This window comes from Lathamus discolor, chromosome 8 (genome assembly GCF_037157495.1).
Source record: "Lathamus discolor isolate bLatDis1 chromosome 8, bLatDis1.hap1, whole genome shotgun sequence".
Lineage (NCBI taxonomy): Eukaryota > Metazoa > Chordata > Aves > Psittaciformes > Psittacidae > Lathamus > Lathamus discolor.
Window position 1 is genome coordinate 8,678,559 of NC_088891.1, and position 20,488 is coordinate 8,699,046.

Consider the following 20,488-nt stretch of genomic DNA (forward strand, 5'->3'; position numbering starts at 1 on the left):
GGCAAAGTGGGTGGTGCCTGGTGCTATGAACTTTGTCCCTGTAACCTCACAGTACCTCTATATTTAGTGTATGAGCCAAGTATTGTATCCGATGAAAAGGTCAAATTCCATTGAAGGCTCTAGCCAAGAAATTCTTGTTGGGACATGATGTAAACAGTACTTGCTGCATTGTGTACTCACCAGCCAAACAATTCCTGGCCTGGGTGCTGGCTCTAGCACAAGGTGGAGGGATTTGCACCAAAGACTTCCATGTAATGTTCTTTTAAGCATCCTTGTGATGGAACATGTCAGAGTGCCCTCTTTATTTGGAGATAAGAACCTATTGGATGTTTGTTTGACAGCAAAACTGTGGTGGGCTTTGCCAGGCTCCTGATGACTCTGGTGATAACTGCACTTTACTTCTCCTGGCCACATCTAAATGCAAGCTTAAGTGCTTGAAGTGCTTGGCTATTTCTTCATTATTCCCTCTGTGCTTTGAGGTCTGAGACCTAGTTGGTTCTTTTAAATAGCCAGAAGTACAGAGTGATACATCAAGATGATCTCAGCCTTGCTTCTCTTGTGATCTACCACTGAATATAATAGGAAGCTCTGCATGAGGTAAGCTTGGGCTGGTTGGATGCCATTCTCAAGTGGTGTGACGCCTTGCTTTGTGTGCCTAAGCCCATCAGGCATAGTACTGGTGTGGCCTTAAAATACTTGTATCTATGTAACTTTATGGAGGCCTTAAGTAGCAGTTTAGGCTTAATACTTTCTCATCTGCCTAGACACGGTGCTTGAAAGTGGGATGTTTTGCTTTCCTCTTATCCAGCTGACTTGCTTAGAGTTTTATTCCCCAAGAAGGCAGTACAAATAAATGAAACCAGTCCAAGATATGTTAGTTAACAAAGTCTGTCTGCTTAATCTGTCTAGAAACAGCCTCTTTGGCTCTTCTGAATCTTAGTGGGAAAGGGAGGGTATTGCACTACTTGAAAGAAGAGAGGAAAGAGGATTTGTAAAGGCTTTCAGTGTTGGCCAGGCATGTCCCAGTGTTTTGGCGTTCGGCTGAGCTCTGGTAGCACTAGTCAGCCAGAATGCTGACTGGTGGGAGGGCATCTAGGAGGCTTTTGTATCAAACTGCTATTCCTGGAAACAAGATTCCTTCAGGATTCTTCAGTGACTGTAAAAAGCATAGAGTGTCTTGATAGTGGAGCTGCTTTTAAAGGGGCTGCCTTTACTCTTGTCTGTAGGCAGTTCCATCTGGCTGCATCTTTGCCTTAGCCCAAAGCATCTCTAATGCTTCAGTGAAATGTCTGCCAGGCTTTCAGTTGCTCACTAAAAGGCCTGAGGGAAGGACCCCTTGGGAGCAGCTTCCTTTAATGTCTTTACTTCTTTTAATGCTGGCTTTCTAGCGTGCAGAATCAGGCTCAGCCTTGGCTTGGGTGGAGAAGCTTTAGTGCTTGGTAGCTACCAAATCCTATGTGTGCCCCGCTGAGTCATGGGGTGAAGTGACTTCTGTCCCTGAGAGTCTCCTCTCCCTGGGAAACCTGGAACAGGAATGTACCCAGGTCTCAGATTTGTTGTCAGTCATTAATTCACTTACAAGTGAGTGTCTTGATGATGGCTTTCCCAAAACCCAGTGTCTTTGAAAGGAGACACAGAATTTGCTGCAGCTCTTCCGGCTTTTGTTGTACTCTATTCCTGTCTGGAACAGGGAGACATGGGGCTTTTCTCATTGTACTTGTAAGGGTAAGGTGCATGCTGTTAACAGTAATGCTCAAGTGGTTCCTCCTGTAACATCATTTTCAGCTTTTTATTCTGTGATGAAAGGGCAAATGAAAAGACTCCACAAATCCAGCCCTTGCCTTCAAGTGACTGATTTTACAGTTAGTCCTCAGTCACAAATGGGACTTAAGAACATTGCTTGAAAAGACTCTCAGTCTTTGGGGTTGTTGTGCCTATACATGAATTATAAAAAGAATTGTACACTTAAGGTACTTCAGAATAACATCTTCAGTCCCAAGAGCTTCAGCTTCTTTGTGTTCCTGAATGTGGATCTCGGACCCTGTGATGGATGAAAAGGCAGGCTTAATTGCTTCCAGTGATGCACTTACTGCCTCTTGCTTGTTTTGTCTAGCCTGCTAAGAGAGAATCTAGTGTTCTGTATACACAAATGTTTGTCTGTATTAATGCTGACTAAGAGGAGATTCCAGATTAAAACCTGGCTGGCTCAGTGCTAGTTATCTCTCCTTTTTGTAAACACCAATTTATTGGGTCGATGCAAAACAGGTTTAACAAAACAGAAGCAAGGTGACCTTGCCCCTGCTTATAAACAGGGAAGCATTTGACCTATGCGATTAGAGGCAGAGCTCCTAAATCCACTTCAGTGAGCTGAACTGTTAACATTTCAGAGCAGAATGCTCTGGATCAGCCCCTATAAATCTGCCTTGGTTGAGAAAGGTCTGTTTAGGTCTTCAGGTGGACCAGACTCTAGAGGAAGCACCTGAAGTGCCACAGCTGGATCCATAACTGATCAGTGTAGTCTTCATGGACTAGATCCATTGCTTCGTGAATCAGTGTAGGCAGCTGTGCAACTGTAGTGCCAACTTTGTATTAGCTGTATTAGTATTCAGACTGAACTTTTAGGTAGAGGTACTGACAAATACCTGAACCTCTAGTGCATGTTTGAGGTGTGTAAGTGCACTAAATGTGTGTTAGACTGCCTAAAATAGACTAGTTCAGAAGTGTTGATCCTGCTTAACAGCTGTTTTTTCTGAGTGTAACTCCAAAAAACTGTGCTTTTTGAAAGTAGCAATAGGCTAAAATAGAAGTCTGAGAAGATGTGCTTGTAATCTGAAGATCACTTGAGAGAGAAGACTGTCGGGAAGATAGTTTAGTTGGATCTGTTCTACTGAGTAATGAGGATAAAATGCTTATGACTAATCCATGCCAGTTTTATTTTTAACAAATTCACTAACAGAATGAAAGCTGTAAACAGAGAACTGGCTTCAAACTCGGGTGATGGGAAGGCTTTGGATAACTTCTTGTATCCCCTAATGAAAGGAAGATGCCAGCGCAGCTTATGGGAGTTTCAGCTGGGGCAGATTTGCTTAAGTGCCTGGTTGTGAGTTCAGGATCTTGGTCTGCTTTTCTGCCTGTTGTGCTTTCCCTGGAGAAGCCATTGCTGCAGTTTGCCTGTTGTCTCCTATGCAGTTGGTGGTAGTATTGGTGAAAGTCTAAGTATGGAGGTGAGATAACATACTACAGCTGAACATTGCACTCACACTAAGACACACGCCCATTTAATCTCATTAGGAAAATAAATGGCTTTTTGTAGCCCACTCCTGTGTGAAGCCCAGAAATGGGAAACAAAACCTTCAGAGCTGTTCAGTATTAAATGTCTTTGCTTTCCTCACCCTCTGCTCTCCATCGGAGCAGGGAGTTGTGGTGGCAGCAACCTGCAGCTTTCCAGCACGCTGTTAATCGACAGCTGATGTCACACTTGTTTTCTTCCAAGGGATTTCAGTGTGGCTGCTTTGAGTACAGAAAGTACTTCTGAGGCTGTGAGGGTGCTTTTGAGGCTCTGAGTAAGGCTTTGGTGTGACCTGTCCTGTTTGGTGTATTCTTGGTGTTGGAAGCAGCAGCCATGGTAGAGAGCAGACAGTTTCAGAGCTTTTTACTGGAAGCTCTGATTCCCCATTGGTTTGTGTGCCTGTAGGGAATCAGTTCTAAGTGTAAATATCACTTACATTTCTATGGTTGCAGGCTGAAAGCTCTCACTCCTTTATTGGTATCATCAAATTCCTGTAACAAGCCCTGGTGCGTGTGCACTGGTGTTAATTAGGTGGCTGTATCAGAGGCTCCTGGTGGCTCTCACCAGCTTGTTGAAGTGTGATATGTTGTAATGTCTCAAAAAGCAAGTGTGGGAATGAGCAGAGACTGTTTACAAGCTTCCATCTGTAGGAGTGAGCTGCCTCCCTAAGCCTGAGTAAAAGTAGCAGGAAACTTCTTTTTAGACTGGCTTCACACTTCAGGAACAGTGTAGATACTGCACAAGGTTGAGAAGAACAGTAGGCTTACTTCTAGTCTTAAATAAGAAGAGAGTTGTGTAGCTTTCATAATGGGCGCAATGCCACTGTCTTGCAATGATGGTGACTGTCTGGTCTTCTGGAAGCTCATAGCTTGGCTTTCCTTTGGAGTTGCACTGATTTTTTTCACTATTGCTTTCTGTCTATTAGCTCATGAAGGTCATTTGCATACTGCAAATGAATTAATATGCTGTAGGCGACTGATCTAGTCTGGAATGTGTCCACAGGCAGATTTCTAATGCAGATGTATCAGAGTTAAAGCAATTATGACTGAATACACAAATCAATTGAAATGTCTGTGATAGGACATCTGTATACATTTGCTTTCTTCCCTGCCAGCTGAGATGTGGCCCTATTGTTAACAGTCAATTTGCATCTTCTTACAGGGTAACTCTGATAGCACGTGGATCCAGGCAGTGACAGTGCTACTGAGGACTGGCAGTTCTTCCTAGTTCGAAGAAAAAGTGAAGTTGGTAAGGCTTGACTTGTCAGTACTTGTCTTACTTGGGTTAGCCATGTGACTGAGGAAAGACCCTGAGAAAAGCCTGCCTTATCAACATGAATGAAATATCCATATAGTAGCTGCGGCCAGTTATTTGAACCATATGTTCAAAAGAAGCTGGATCAGTTAAAGAATTTGATTTAAATCTGGAAGCATATCGTTGTATTATGGGGCTTTAAATTCCTTCCCTTGGTCCACTTTCTTTACCCTGAAGCCCTTGCAAGACTAAATGTTAATTTAATGCTCCTTTAGCTGCAGAACTACCATGAATTGAAAGCTGAACTCGCTGTTACATAAAGTGACCACCTTGAATACATGCAGGAGTTAGTACCAGTTGTAGCTCATGGAGCTGCAGAATTTAGGCTGAAGAGCTAAAACACTAGTTCTTTCAGGTTCTTTTCAAGCCTGGCTTGTGCATCTGGAAGAAAGCACACATCCAAAGCTGTTGATGTGCTTTTATAGCCTGGCTCTTCACTCGGCTTCTATTTGAGCTGTCTTGGCCAAGATCCTGAAAGCATTGACTGGCTACTATGGACTGTGGGATTTGACACATGGGACAGTTGAAATTCTAATGCAGCATAGATTAGGAATCAATCTCCTTACCAACTGGTCATCTAGTTTCTGTTTCTTGTGGTGGTCAGGGTGTTCAGAGCAGTACAAAATGAACTTCCTTTCATCTTGGAAGTTACTAGTCTGAGTTGATATGCTAGGATTCTGTAGCAGTGGTAACTGATAAATCTAGTTGGGTAGCAGAGTCTTGTGTTAATGTTCATATCCAACAGTATATTGCAAAAGGCTTTAATCTTGATACTTTTTTTATCTCCAGGCTCAAGATGAGTGCGATGTTGGAAACGTCTGAGCTGCCAGCAGTGTTTGATGGGGTGAAGCTAGCTGCAGTTGCTGCTGCTCTCTATGTTATTGTTCGTTGCTTAAATTTAAAAAGCCCAACTGCCCCTCCTGAACTCATCTACCAAGACTCTGCTTTGGCACGCTTCCTACTCAAATCCTGCCCGCTTCTGACCAAAGAGTAAGTAGTATGTGTATTTGCTATGCTGACCTGTCTTGTATGAAGAAGATCTGCACTTAACCATTCTTCTGCCTAGTGTGTTTCTTAAATCTGGGTGCAAATGAATGTCAGGGTATTCTCTTGATAAAATAAACCTGTTCCAAATCAAGCATTTCACTTTGTTAATGTCCCAGGTACCTGTGTTTAGAACCAAGCCCTGTTGAGCAGGGCTATCCATGGATGTATAGAACATCATCCCTGTGCTCTCTGTGGTAGCTGTATGCTGATACTGTACTATACCAGCACTATATAGCCCACTGTCTGCAGAAATGGGGGAAAGATGGATGCAGTCAGCACTTGTTCCTGTGCTCTCCTTTCTATTAGGGAAGAAATTTGTCAGGGCTCAGAGGAAGGAAACACTTACATGGTGTGTCTGTGCACTTAATGAAGGCAGGGGTGGCTGTTAGTTTTAAAGTGCCTACTCTTTCTTGAAGTGCCTTAAGTTGACTAATGAAATTTATTACTGGTAGAGCACATCATAACTAGTTTAACAAAGTAATGACATACTGGCCAGCTCTAGGCCTGCTGAATCCACTTTCAATTGACCTTATGTTAACTGCGTATTTGAGTGGGCTGATCCTTGACCTTCCGTTCTAGGACCTTCAGAATCAGTGCAGTTGCCCTTACCCTCACCAATAATATGAAGCATTTACTACAGTTTCATGAGGCTTTGGAGGGACAAGGACTTTGATTACAGTATTTCTTCTGCAATCACTTTGAAAACTTGCAAGTCCTATTTAGAAGCCCTAAATACATCAATTATCTAGTAAGTGCTGAGTGCAGCTGCATGAACCTTTCTTTCGGATCTCAAAAGTCAAGCTGACTTAATGATAGTAATTTTAGGGGAGATGAGAGGCTTTTAGCAGTGCTGTGTTAGGTGCCTTGATTATGTAAGGTATAAGATCATAGGCCATAGGATCTGTAAACTCCTGGAGGAAACAAAGCATTATCCATTTTAAATTGGAGCTCACAGAGGATTCCCAGATGGACTCTTGAATATGGTAGTAACATAAGTGTGTGTTGAAGCTGAGTGTTGAAATTGGATTCTTGATTATGTCTAGTGCTTTAACTGCAAAGCAGTTGCTTCTCTAAGAAGTAAATTAAGAAGTCTCTAGTTACTTGGTACCTTGGACACTTAGTGTTGGCACTGCAGATTGACACGTCCCTAGTCACTTAAAGAGCAAACGTGAAGCTGTGCTGATCACAAGTCTTGAAGACTTACTGGCATTAAGCTCTTCTTTGGAAACAGATTGTAAGCTAATTCAGTCTGGTTTACTCCTATTTTAGCTCTGTTCTCATGGCACAATCTCCTAGCACTACTTGGAGCAGTGTTCTTTGCTTTCAGTTGGAGAACAAACCATTCCCAAAAGAGTGAACGTGTCTAAAAGTTGCAGTACATCTGTTGTGCATTAACTGCAGGAGTGAAGAGCTTGCTGGTTGTTGTGTTAAGAGTGTGCATCCAGGTTGTTTGCTTTCCCTAGATCAGTTTCTTTGAAAACTGGAGCAGTGATTTCCAGCGCATGATTCTTGAGCTCAACACCCTCTGAAGGGCTTGCATGATCCCAGGAAGCCAGCTCAGCTGAAACAAACTAGAACAAAACATGTCCATAGCTGCTTGCTCTGTCTTGTTACCTCTGTATCTATGTTGGGGGAAAATGGGAATAGAATAGTTCTTGAGGATTGAAAGGGTTTACAGGAAAGACAGCTCTGTAAGGTGATTTGTATGGTTTTTTTCTGTTCTAATGATGTCACAGACTTTTTTCAATACTGAAATGAAAAAAGAAAATCAAAGAAATCCTGTCTCTATCATGAAAGTCACCTGGACACTAAAGGAGAACAAATACATTTGAATGCCTGCAATTATGCATAAAGCAGTTTGTAGGACTAATTAGCAGAAAGCTATGTGCAAACAGCTTGTGCCATGCTGCACTGCAAAATCTTGCAGGGCTTTGATTACTTGCTAATTATTCCAAGTGTTGAGAAAGCTGATTAAGCAGCTCTTTTTTCAGATTCTACCATGAAAGCAAAATAAGTAGCCCAGCAATCCCTCCTCTTATATCAGTACTGGGTTTGAGATCTGTTAAAGACCAGTTCTTCTGTACAGCTGTGAACTGGCTTTCAGACCCAGTTTGTTCAACTCCCTCATGCTTAAGGGAGAAGGAAGTGAGGGTATTGCCAGAAGGGGAGGAAGCAGAAGTGAGGAAAGTTACTCCATCTGTGCAGCTGCTCAAAAATATTAGGGGGAAAAAACACTTTTGGATGTTATTTCCCCTTTATGGCACCATCCTCACTTATGTACTTACTCAATACAGTGTAACCATAGTAAGCCAAGTGGTGGTGGATGAATAATGTAAGAACTTTGGATAGTAAAACTGCCTGAGATGGCTGTGTGCCATGTACCTTGTACTTGCAGATGTTAATACTGCTTTTTACAGTCCTATCAACTACTAGGAGCTTTCTACCTACCTATCAAACACTGGTAAGCAAGAGACTCTGTCTTGCTAGAGCTTCATTTCCCTTTACCTTCTGCATTTTGTCTTACCAAGTGGAGCAGCATAATTAGGCTCATTCATTCAGAGAGCTGCTTCTTGCATGGAAGCTCTTGCAAATCAGCACAGCTCTTGGTGCCCATGGGCACTTAGGCTTAAGCCCTGGCTGCAGCTGTCTCTTGTCTCCCAAGCTGGTATGGAGTCAGCCATCTTATTTCTGTAGCAATGCAATGGTGGCTCTTTGGTTCACGAGGACAATTTGGCCAGTGCTTGCTGTACTGGGCTATTTTCCTGGCTGTTACCAGTTTCTCCTCTCTCTCCTATGCCAAATCAGTGTGTGTCTTTATTCTTGTAGAGGTGTGGCACAAGTGTCATCCTTATCGAAAATAATTATCCTTGTTGCCTGCTCACTTTTATCATTAATAAAGGCAAGCTTCTCAAAGATTGAGGCAAATGACTGTCAAGCCTGTTAGTAAACACTGTCAAAGATCCAGTCTGGATCCTTCTCATCCTTTGTTTGCACAGTAACCTGTACTGGATGAGCAGGCTGCCTGGTACCAGAAGACTCTTTTGCTCTGTCATTGCTTTTCTCCTAGATACAAGGAGACAAGTAGTCAGAAAAGCTGTCTTCAAGCTTTTCAATGTTCTTTCCTTCCATCTAATAGCAAATAGAGTTTGATTCCTGTCAGCTTCTTCATGATTTACCCTGGGAGGAACACTTCCAGGAGAATAATAAACTAGAAGAACAGTCTTCCTTCCGAGGCTTTGGCAGGTGAACGTGTTAAGAGGTAGAGAAGAATGACAGCTCCCTATTGGGAAGTTTGAAGCATTGACCCTGGGGAGTGAAGCAGCCTTGGGGGGAGTCAGAGTACTTGCTAGGTGCTCTGCTGTGGCATTGGCTGAAGTGTTGTGCTCTCCAACTCTCATCACCAAAGAAGACATGCTGTGATACTCATGCCCTTTATTAATAAAAGCTGCCTGAATTGGAAAGGAGGTGATTTAACCAAGACCAGTCTGTGCTTTTAAATAGTTCTGACTTCATACAGGTTCTATGGGCAGCAAACACTCCACTTAGTTTAGGGTTTTTTTCAGAAGCTCAGGGGACGTGGAAGCTCTGTAAGCTGCTTTAAGGTTTTGCTGTTACATACTTTCTTTGCCACTTTGAACAGCCTGACTGCACTGATGCAGAAAAAGCCACTTTCTACATATTTGGGGAGGAGGGAGTTGAACCCTGCAGACTTTTTAGATGAGCTTTCTTGACTGGAATTCAAATTGCATTCCCCAGCATCAAATAAAGGACAAGGTTCAAACAAGGTTTGATTTGTAAAGCATCCTTTAAATAGCTCCAGACTGCTTTGTAAAGGGGTGGGGAAATAACCTGTCTTCCTGCCATAATGCAGGTAGTGGTTCTTGGTGTACCCTGACATGGACAAATTGTAGGCTCTGCTTTCTTGCCATCAGCATCTAATGCACTACAGCACATCAAAGGTGATGTGAGAGTTAATGTTGAAAGTGTTCATCTCCTCGGATGAAATGAAGTAATGCTCCAGAAATATGCCTGTTGCTGAACTTCCACTTCACATCTTTTTGAGGACCTAAATGCTGATGCTTGCTAATAAAAATAGCACAGTTTTTATGCGCTTTGTATGAGCTGCTTATACAGCAGCTGCTTTCCTAAATTCCTGCATGCTGGGCAATGTATGTGCTCTAAAATTATAATCTGCTGCCTGAGCACCACTAAAACCTAACCTGCGATCACATGTTGGAATTGGGTTTAATATCAAAATGCTAGCAGAAAGGTTGTGAAGCGCCTAGGAACTCTCTTGCCCTCGGGCACTGTTGTGGACAGCCACATATGAAGATAGTTGTGGCTGTGCTGCACAGCTGAAATGCAGCATTTGGAGCTAAAACATGGGATTTGTGATCAGCTTTATGTAACTGGCTGTGTATTCACTCAGCCGGTTAAGACTGAACTCTACTGGTGCTGTATAAGTCAGCTTCCATAATAACTGGCATCCCAAGACCTGTTCTCCTGTCTGCCTTCTGTTACCGCATCCTATTACTGGAAGTTACAGGACTGGCTACTGGAAGCTGTAACTGGCTGCCTCAAATATTTGTCTTTACTCAGAGTGCCTGATACCTATTGCAACTGGCCAAATCAAAACAGGAAAATGAGTCAGTTAAAAGCCTTTGGGTTTGAAGCAATCAGGGAAGCTGTTCTTATTTCACAGAAACAGAAATATTTGTTTCCAGTACAACACAACTTTGCCTTTGGCTCTTCTGTGTTATCATTGTGCTATTGTGGTACATCATCCTCATCCTATTGTGGGCATGCATATACCTCTTTGGCAAGAGGTCTTCCTGACTGCTGTCCGTAACTCTGCTTCTGTCATCTGTGAACTATAAGCAGCATTTCCATTGTTCTGCAATAGACGTGGTGCTGGAACAGGGCACCCTGAGGAATACTTAATGAAATTTGGTGTGCTGGGATAATCTCTACAGTACGCTGCTTTTCAAATCCGCTTTGGTTTATAGCAGGCATTACAGAGGAGTTGGAGTCTGTCATGTCCTTGAACACTTTCCCTGTTTGTACTTGATATCAGTGCTGGAGGCAAGCCACCTGCTTTTATGAGTGGGGGGCCCTTGTTTGGAAGACATAATTAGATTTAGCAGTAGTAATAGTTTTAGCAGAAAACCTAAAGGGCAGTACTTAAATGCTGCTTAAACTGAAAACTACGTAGTTGCTCAGCATGCATGGTATCTAGCTTGTGTTTCTATGTGTTACACCCTGCTGAGCTTGCTTTGTTAAGGTAAGCCATAGGAAAAATACCCCTGAGTACGTACTCTTCTGCATACGGATGATTGTTCACAGGAGCATCTCTTTTCAGCTGTTTGCCATGAGGAATGTTGTTTTCACTGCAAAACAATCTGTGCTGGCTCTTGCAATCATGACTGGATAGTTAGGGGTTTTTTCAGCTGAGTTGAATATGAAGCTGTCTCTGGAACTGATTTTTACATAATAAGCTTAAATAAAATCTGATCTGTGCTTTTTCACTGGGTGAAGACTCTTGCACAATTCCTGGCAAGCTGTTTTCCCCCCTCACTAGTGTGGTATCATGCACCTTCATGACTGAAGGGTTCTTTCTATGCTCTTTTCTTTGGTTTTAGTAAAAACAAGCTGAAAGTCTGCATAAACCCTGGATAAAAAGTGCTCTTCAGTCCTGTGCAGTCTTGCACTGTTATGTGCAGTACTTGGAAAGTTCTTGTAGACTTTCACTGAAAGATGTAGATAGAAATCATTTACAGGGAGTCTTAAAAACAGATTTATCCATTGCCAAAATGCAGAGTCAACAGAAATAGTCGGATCATATGCCTGATTCTACTAGAGATCATAAGGATGCTTTGCAAAGTCAAACTTGGCTTTCAGCAGAAGACAGTTTTTACTGGAATGCGATAATACAGCATCGCTTTGTTACTGACAGGGCTTCACAGGGGTTTCTGGTAGGTAAGATTGGCAACTTGGTAAATGAAAGTAATTTATTTAATAGCTGCTTGCTTTTGCATCAGTCGGGTAAAAAGAGTTTCAGCTTGTCTTATTTTTTCACTGATTATGCAAGATCTATACAATCTGAGCAACTTTTCTGTCTCTGAAGTCTTGTGATCAGCTTCCTGGAGCCTGGATGCTTAAGGGATTTGAGGATATTTATCTCACCACAAGCTTGTTGCTTAAAGGCTGATGGGCAGTAGCAGAAGAAAAAGATAGGCAAGGTAACAAGCTGCTGCTCTCACACTTGCATGTATTTCAGAGCTGTAACTGCTTTATATTTAAGGGCAAAGTGCAGAAATATACTAAACATGCTTAAGTTTGCCTGAGCGGGAGTAACAAATCTCTGCATCAGAGCACTGTCCTGTGCCTATTATTCATGTTGGAACTTGAACTTTGAATATTTACCTGAAGAGTGTAGTTACACGTAGAACAACTAACACCAGCACATCTTTGCTGCAGGCAGTGTGGTGCTTAACTGACTGGAGTTAACATGAAAACTAAGCTGAGCATTTCACTTGCTTGGTCTATAGGATGCTTGGAAACACTGGCTTGTCCACTCTGAAGGGAGCAAGTAGTGCATGCACCCTTGTCTGTAGGGTTTAAAGCAGTTCTAGCTTGGAGAAATATGTGGAACCCATAAGTATCATTTGTCCATCATTATGGATGGAGTCACAGGGATTCCTGTTGGTTTCAGTCTTTCCTTTAATGAAGAACATGCCAGTTGAACTGCATCTGCTATTTGCTTATGCAAAAGCAGTGTACAGCTTTGACACTGAAGGTCAGGACTTCACGTAACTTCCAGTTGGGTTACTTGGAGGCAGACTTGAGGTGGTTTTCCTCAGAGAAGCCAGCTGTGACCTGAGGAGGCAGGCAAATACTACACTCTTGGTAAGCAAGCAGGCTTGAAGCCATTTGTCTTCATTTAAACACCGGCAGTAGTGGTAAGGCTTTGAAGACTCTTCTAATTTCCTCTCTAACAACATCCTGTGGTTTGCACTGCTGCAGCTGCAGCATCTATTCTGCTGAATGACTGTAACCTAGAGCTGGAAACGGAACTGTAAGTAAACATGAAGAAAGGATTGATGCTCGCAGAGATCCTTGATTTCTGTTTCTTTGTCAAGGTGGTAGCAATCAGTCACAGCTGCTGTAGCTGGAGAAATTGCTTTCCTGTTAGCCCTGTGCAGTAAGATTTTGGGTTTTACCTGGAGCAATCTGTGATTTGAAAAGCACAGTATAGAAGCAAGAGTCACCGGAACTTTCCAATGTATGTGTTTAAGGTAAGATTAGAAACATTGACATTTGTGTCTCTTAAGAGCTGCAGATTCTTAGTGTAGATTATATTTGACAGCTCCCCACAGGCTGTTAGCAAAACCCACCTCCTTCAGTGAAGGAGACAAAAAGCCAGTCAAGCACTACCCAGTGTGGACTGTGGCTACTGACCTGAACTGGTTGTGAAGTACATGGCTGGGGTGAAGCTAGCTGCTGCTTCTTGGTTTAGAAGAGGATTGTCTTTTCCATCTGGCAGAATAGTTGCTGTTCAAAACCCTATGCAGTGAGCTGTGACTTGAGCAGAACCATCTGTAGTCCTTGTGCAGCCTTGTTTACACTGACTGCAGTCCCAATGGATATATACTTTGAATGGTGAGCGTGTATCCCCTGACTATTTTCTACCAGCAGTTCCAGAAGTCCCCATCATTGCTGGGAGGTTCTGCATGTCTGGCGTGCTGCATGTCAGTGCATGCCTCCCAGTGATGCCGCAGTGATCACCCAGAGATGCTGGGCTGATAAAAGATAAATGGTGCTACTAGCCTCACATAGATTCTTTGGAAAGCTTTATAGTTAAGTGATCAAACCCAGGATGAACTGAGGGCTAATTTACAAGGGTACAAGCATCAGTTGGCAGCTTTTGCAGCCTTTTTTGAAGTGGTATCTGTTTCTGTGGCAATCTATTTTGGGTCTGTTTGAGAAGTGCACTTGCAAAAACAGGCTGTACAATAAACTATTGTGTTGCTTTGACTATAAGAAGCCTCCCTCATAGATGATAGAACAGAACAGGGAGAAAGAGCATACTGCTCCTCTTGGCTTGCTAAATAAGCCTAGATAGTTCATATTTTTACAGAAAGGGGTTTTTTGAGGAGTGTGTAGGGGGAACAGGGAGTTGTTGATATGATGCACAAGAGCTGGCAAGGGAAGAAGGGCCAGCTCTGTGAGTAGGTAGTGTCAGAGCACAAAGGCAAGGTCTCTGTCACATTCAAGTGGATTACAGGCTTAACTAGTGCGTCCAAGTTCTGAGCTACCTACTCCCCTGTGAACAGGGAAGAGCACGATCTTTGCTTTGTGTGATCTCAAGAAGTCAAAGGAAATAATTGCAGGAAGCCCTAAAAAACACAACAGGGAAGGAGCTGCTAATCTTTGAGGATCCAAGGTGGTGTCAGGAGCGCTCAGGTTTCAGAGCATGGAGCAGAGACTGCAGATCCTTAATTGGAAGCATGTCCCCTGGGACTGCTGTTCTCCTACACAATAAATCATTTATGCTTTCGTGTTCAGAGCTGATGTAACTGTCTTTTTCAAGGCCCTGGTTCAGTCTCTCCTTCACAGAGTGGCCAGGTGACTGTCCTGCCACCAGCAATGGAATGTGTTCTGTTACCACTTGCAGCTCAGCTTGTACTAAAAACCCCTGCTAACTGAGCCTTTAATGCCTTCAGCTAATATTGGTGTTTCCTCCATGTCTTTTTTTTTTAAGCCAGATAAAGACAATTTGCTTTGTCATCTAGCTTTAATATGCACTTGATAAACATAATTGGTAGACTTACCCCTTTTCTGTTGAAAGAGGTTTATTATGGAGTTTGGCCAATTCTGACAGCTCCTTTTAAAGCTGGCGCAGCTTTACCTAGCTCTGCTTGAGAGGCAGAATCACCCTGTACCATGTTCTTCCTTAACTGAGTAAAGCAGTTCTGTGTGAAATCATCCCAGCCAGCAAGTCTTGGGGCTTTCAGCCTTCTAGCACTTGCTGTGAACCCTGTTGTTTCTGCCACTGGCTTGTACAGTCAAGTGCTTACATGAGTTCATGTGGCTCAACCCAGCAGGCTTCAGTGTTTCAATTAGAACAGATTTACAACGCTTTCCAGGTTCTGGAGGTCAGTGTGGTTGGCTAGCAACGTGCTCTCCCACTGTCAGTGAGGCACGAGGCCTCTGTGTGTTTGGTGAGAAGTGTTTGTGCGTGTAGCACTGAAGTATAGAAGAATGTCTCAGGTTTGGCTTCTGCTGCTTCTATAAGTGCTGAATTGTCAGCTTTGAGAGCATAGCGGTCTCTCCTTGTGGAAAGCTGCAAAGATCAGTGCTGCCAGCTCAGTCATAGCAAAAACAATGTCATATTTGTTGCTATATTTGGAGATCTGTTATGGGAGTGCTTATGTGTTCTCAAAGGCTCGTTAACACGCCATTAAATTGCTGCCTCTTTCAGGTATGTCCCACCCCTGATTTGGGGAAAGAGTGGACACATCCAGACAGCCCTTTATGGAAAAATGGGAAGAGTGAGATCACCGCATCCGTATGGACTTCGCAAGTACCTCACGATGCCGGATGGAGCAACAGCCACCTTTGATCTCTTTGAGCCGCAGTCTGAACACTGCATTGGAGGTCAGTCGAACAGCTGGTGGCTGCATCTAGCTGCTGACCTTGATCCTGTGCTCTGGGGGATGGATGAGGATACTGCTACTTGATGCATTAGAAAGGATAGATGTTACATCTGGTGGTGGAAGGGGAGATGCTAAGCAATACTAACCCATGTGTGGAGGGTATGAGGCCATCTTGTTGTATACCTATACTCGGACATCAGGAGAGACTCTACTAGACTAATTAACTCTTTGTGGCAAGGGATGGGGAGTTAAGGAACAGAAGAGTGTTTTAACCTGTGCCTCGAGTGAGAGGCTGGCCAAAAAGAATCTGGTGGTAAGCCTTGACTGGAGTGCCCTTTGCCAGTTAAGGCTGTGAGATCATAGAACAGAGGCTAGCTGTACAATGTCCTTCAAGTAACTAGACTTCTATTCCCCCCTTAGAAATAGTCTTGATAGTCTTTACTAACAATATGTGCTTCAAGTTCTGCATGAAAACAAACTCCATGTGCAAAGGGTATGATGGAGTCGGGGCATGAGGAGAGCTCCATGAAAAAGTGTAAAATCCTGGGGATTCCTTACAACACTACATATTTATATTCAGAGTGAATGTCAGCTTTAAACCCACTGTTACTGCTAGTAACAGCAGTACTTAAAACTGAGTTACTGTGGCTTGACTTCAGAAATACAATTTACTGCTGCAGTAGCTGATGTCATGACTCCCACTGGGCCTTCAGAAAAAGCAGAGTTCTTAACTGTCAGTGTGGAGATCCTCATGGTGTAATGCTGCACTTGAACAGTCTTTCCCACTGAAAATAATCTGAGCAGTGCTTTCTGAATGAGGCAAAAATTCAGTGGCTAGAGCCGCTCATGTTGGAGCTTTTCATGAGTCTGAGAGCTAATCTGAAGTACATACATTAATCTTGAATGTAATTTATTGTGCTTACCTGAATTACAAGAAGTACTTTCTTAGTTGATGGAATGATATCTTGTTAAACTAGTGAACAGTGTCAGCACATCAAATACAATTACATTAGCCACAAAGAAGATGATGGCTCGTCAGCCGATCAGAATGTCTGTGCTTAGCAAAGCTTCACTTTGAAGATTGTTACACTCAATTCTGGAAGAGAAATGAGGGAAAAATAGCATAGCCATCCTACTTGGTGCATGAATGAGCAGTGGGCTCCAGAGCCTTCACTCATTTAGTCACTGCAGGCTGTCACAAGGCAGAACATGTGTAATGTCAAACACATCATTCAAAGGGAAGAATTTGCTCTTAGTCTCTAGGCAGTGTCTGTGGAACTGTTCGGGCAGCTTTCCCTGGAGTTACAGGACTGTTCATCTACTACAACGTGAATTACTTGTTCACATCTGTAGCACTAGAGCTGCTCATCTCCTGTCCCATAATGGGCTTTTGGCAGGCTAGTACAGTTTTTAGCTTGCTTCTCGTAGGTGGTTTCCCATGGATCTCAGTTGGAACCCTTCTGACTCTCAATTTGCATGAAGTGACATTTACTTAACTTTCCTCTCTTTCTGTGCTCAGAGGATGTCACGATGGTGATCTGCCCTGGGATTGCTAACCACAGTGAAAAGCAGTACATCCGCACTTTTGTTGACTATGCCCAAAAGAATGGGTACAGATGTGCTGTCCTGAATCACTTGGGAGCCCTACCAAACATTGAGCTCACTTCTCCACGGATGTTCACATACGGTAGGTACTTCATGGCACCTGGGGACTTATTTCCAAGCTTGTGGAATTTTTAGGGCTTCATCCTTCAGCATAATGATCTGAGTGAGGATAATTTTGTATTGTTTGTTAGGAACTAAACTGAACTTACACATGAGGAAGATAGTGGGATTCACTTTTCCTTGTCTCCTAGCTCTTACACAGGTATCCTAATCAAGGAGGCAGGTTTTTGGAAAGAAAACTTCTTTTTTTTTTTTTTTTTTTTTTTTGTGAAAACCCGAACTCCAGTGGCTAAGAGCATGCTCCAGTGATTTTTAGAGGTGCCAAAATGTCAGCTTAGTGGAATGTGGAACAAAACTGGCTCTGAAAAATAAACACTCCTTCTGAGGCTTTAAAATGTAATATGAGAGGATTTTGTACCAGCCTATCCAGAAAGTACATTTCTGTCCTAAGAGGGACACATGGGGATTGGTCCCTGGATGTCACGCAAATACCAAGGAACAGCAACAGTTCCACAGTACAACAGTGGAGCTACAGAACTTAGTGCTTAACTGCCACGATTTTGGGATTTTATCTTGAGTATAAGGAAATGTTAACCTGGAAATTAAAGGAACTGTGTTTAAAGGTGACTCCAGCTATTCTTAACTGCCCTGCTAGCGAGTAATATGATCTTTGTAGAATGCGGCCTTCTTGCCTGCCACCTGATCTGCTTGTTCCTGAGCTTTCTTAAGTGATCATGTCCTTCTTTACTGCAAACATCTTTATGGACATTATGTCAGGAGTCAGTTGTGGGTTTAGCGCATCAGTGTTGGGTTTCTTCTTCTTTAAAGATGACTAAAACTCACTGCTAAGAGTTTGGATTAGCAGTTTGAATGTTTATCTTGCGCAGTTGAATTGCCAAAATAGCAATATTGTGCTTTGAGATTCTGAGTCTGGAAGGCAAATAGGCTCTAATGTTTTGCTGATTGTTTTATAGTCATTAAATCTGCTTGGTGGAAAAGACTTGAGGAATACCAAGTACCTCAACTTGTGTTGAGTCTCTAGGCTGTTAATAGCTTTAAGCCTACCATGTCCTGAGAACTAAGCTTGGCCTCCTTGAAGCATTTGCTTTTCTGGTCAAAGTTGACAGCTTTCTTCCATGGACTTTTGCTTTAGACCATAGGGAGTTACATAGTGCATCTCTTGAGACATACCTTTCTGAGTCTTTTATAGCCTTGGAAAAGGAAAGGAATGCCTAGCACTTCCTTTGAGTAAGACAGCAAATCACTTGGCAGAGTTGCTTGTTAAGTGGAGTGCCAGTAAGACCATGAGCAGCCTTTCCTCTGCCTCCAACCCAAATATCCCAGTGGCTTTCCAGCTTTTGCTGGATTCCTGATGTATTTGTTGATGAGCAAGTAGCCTGAACTTGGGATTTGCTGAATACTCCAGCCTTGACATCAAGCCTGACCTGTTGCTATTCTGAAATAGTTACCAGTTGCCCTAAAATCATGAAGGTCAATCACTAAAGTATTTTGACTTCTGCTTCTTCCAGAGAAAACTAAAGCAATGCAGCATTTGTCATCTTGATGAAAATTGCTCATCGGGAATGTTCACAAGGAAGTGCCCAAGCCCTGCTGAAACACTCAGCCAGAACCTGTTTCACTGAAGTAAACACAAACCCTGGTGCTCAGTCTAGAGCTAGCTAAAACCTGAGGCTGATGTCTAGTAAGGATGCTACAGTTGTAGTAGGGGCACACTGGAGCAGTGTTGTTAGCACATGGTAGAATCCCAACTCCTGGGATTTATCTCCCTGGACAAGTTCCACAGGATAGAGCTGAGTTCCTGACTCTAGACAGGAATAAACAGCCATTGTTCATGTGATGCCTCGTATGTGGTTTTCAGTCTTAAACCCAGTGGGAGGCTTAACAGTGCATCAACGGTTGAAAGCACTGCCCTGATGCCATCCATTTTGCAGCTCCATTTCTTCATGTTTCCTTTTCCCAAACTACAAGGCAGAAGAAACAGCTGTAGGTGGTGCATGTGTGCAAGTCCTCACGCATGTCAAACCATCTAAGGACCCCAGTACTGCCAGAAACTGGACCCCTCTTTGCCTGCAGCCTGTGGGATGCAAGCGGGTGTTAGCTGAGAGCAGAACAGACCTGTATAGAAGCACTTACCTCTTATCTTGAAGAGGGGGTACCTCTATGTCTTCTAGGAAGCATCAGTGTCTTTACTTCCTCAGTGGTTAGAAAGGGCTAGCTGCCTCTGGTTGAACCCTTCCCTCTGATTCCAGAGAGCACCTGCTTAGTCAGGCTCTGCAGCAGTCTACTGAGCTTTGTCCTGACAAACCAACTCTGCATTTCCATCCCCTCCCTGCCTGAGCATGGATTTAAGGATTCATGACAGTCTTATTAAAAGCAAAGGAGCAAGCTGCTTTTCAGACACTTCACTTAAGTTCAGAAGTGGCACACTGGCTCAGGAAGGTAACAGTCTGTGCTGTTCTTGGATAGTAATGTCAAGGCCAGAGTTGTTGGACTCTGCTTTAGAAAGGAAGAGTTGAGATTGTCACATTAGCTATTGCCATAAATTTTAAGCAACTTAATTTCATCTTACTTTGGCACTCTGTCAGAACTAAGCATGAGCTAAGGTCCACAGGACTCATAAAACAGATACATGAACATGTGTGTGAATAAGAGCTCTTAAAACCTTAAGGTTATTGAAAAGTCAGGGTAATAAGCTGAACTTAAAGTGCACAACTGAAACTCGAAGTGGGATTATAGGTTTTCAGAAGACGATTCTTGACTTCACCTTTATTTTCAGGTTGCACCTGGGAATTTAGTGCCATGGTTAATTACATCAAGAAGACCTACCCTCAGACTCAGCTGGTTGTTGTGGGCTTCAGCCTGGGTGGAAACATAGTGTGCAAGTACCTGGGAGAGAGCCAGGCCAACCAGGAGCGAGTCCTGTGCTGCGTCAGTGTGTGCCAGGGGTACAGTGCACTGAGGTAGGTCTAGAGGATTCTCTATGCTTTGTGTTAACAGTAAAACTAAGTTTCCTTTACCTGGCCAGGTGTGTGCTGGCAGCTCCTGGTCTGTGTGTGAGCTGGCCTAACTCTGTCTCATTGCTATAGCATCCGAAGAGGAGACATTCCCTGTTTAGTGTCCTGGTGTAACTAACCTGGCAGGCTGGGCAGCATGACAAACTGCTGAGATGATGCCAGGCTTGCAAGCCACAGTTTACACACTCTCATCGCTCTGAGGAGTATCCCTTGGTTCATAATGGTTTGTTTGGCTTCAGTGTCACAGTTTCATTTGGCAGCTCTTTGGGAAGACTGAGAAAAGACACACAGCACAGAGGCTGTCAGTCCATGCTCCCCTCTGTGTGTCATTGAAACAGTGCTGTGGGCTGCTGAGGAGATGGAGAGGCACTTTTGCGATTATGCTGTACACTTGGAAAGGTGAGGAGGAGAAGGATTATAGCCCTAAATACTGCCTAAAACGTTAACCTGTGGTCTCTGCCTGGGAGGCCAGGCTGTAGCAT

The 20,488-nt window shown here is 43.3% G+C and overlaps 1 protein-coding gene across 1 annotated transcript in view; it reads left to right on the forward strand.

The window, feature by feature from the left end:
- Window positions 1–20,488, forward strand: part of ABHD2 (abhydrolase domain containing 2, acylglycerol lipase) — a 38,593-nt gene that overhangs the window by 5,114 nt on the left and 12,991 nt on the right. The window contains exons 2-6 of the mRNA XM_065688201.1: window positions 4,451–4,537; window positions 5,393–5,593; window positions 15,132–15,307; window positions 16,826–16,993; window positions 19,769–19,952. Coding sequence (XP_065544273.1) covers window positions 5,400–5,593; window positions 15,132–15,307; window positions 16,826–16,993; window positions 19,769–19,952 — 722 coding nt within the window. The 5' untranslated portion in view covers window positions 4,451–4,537; window positions 5,393–5,399. The remainder of the gene's footprint in view (window positions 1–4,450; window positions 4,538–5,392; window positions 5,594–15,131; window positions 15,308–16,825; window positions 16,994–19,768; window positions 19,953–20,488) is intronic.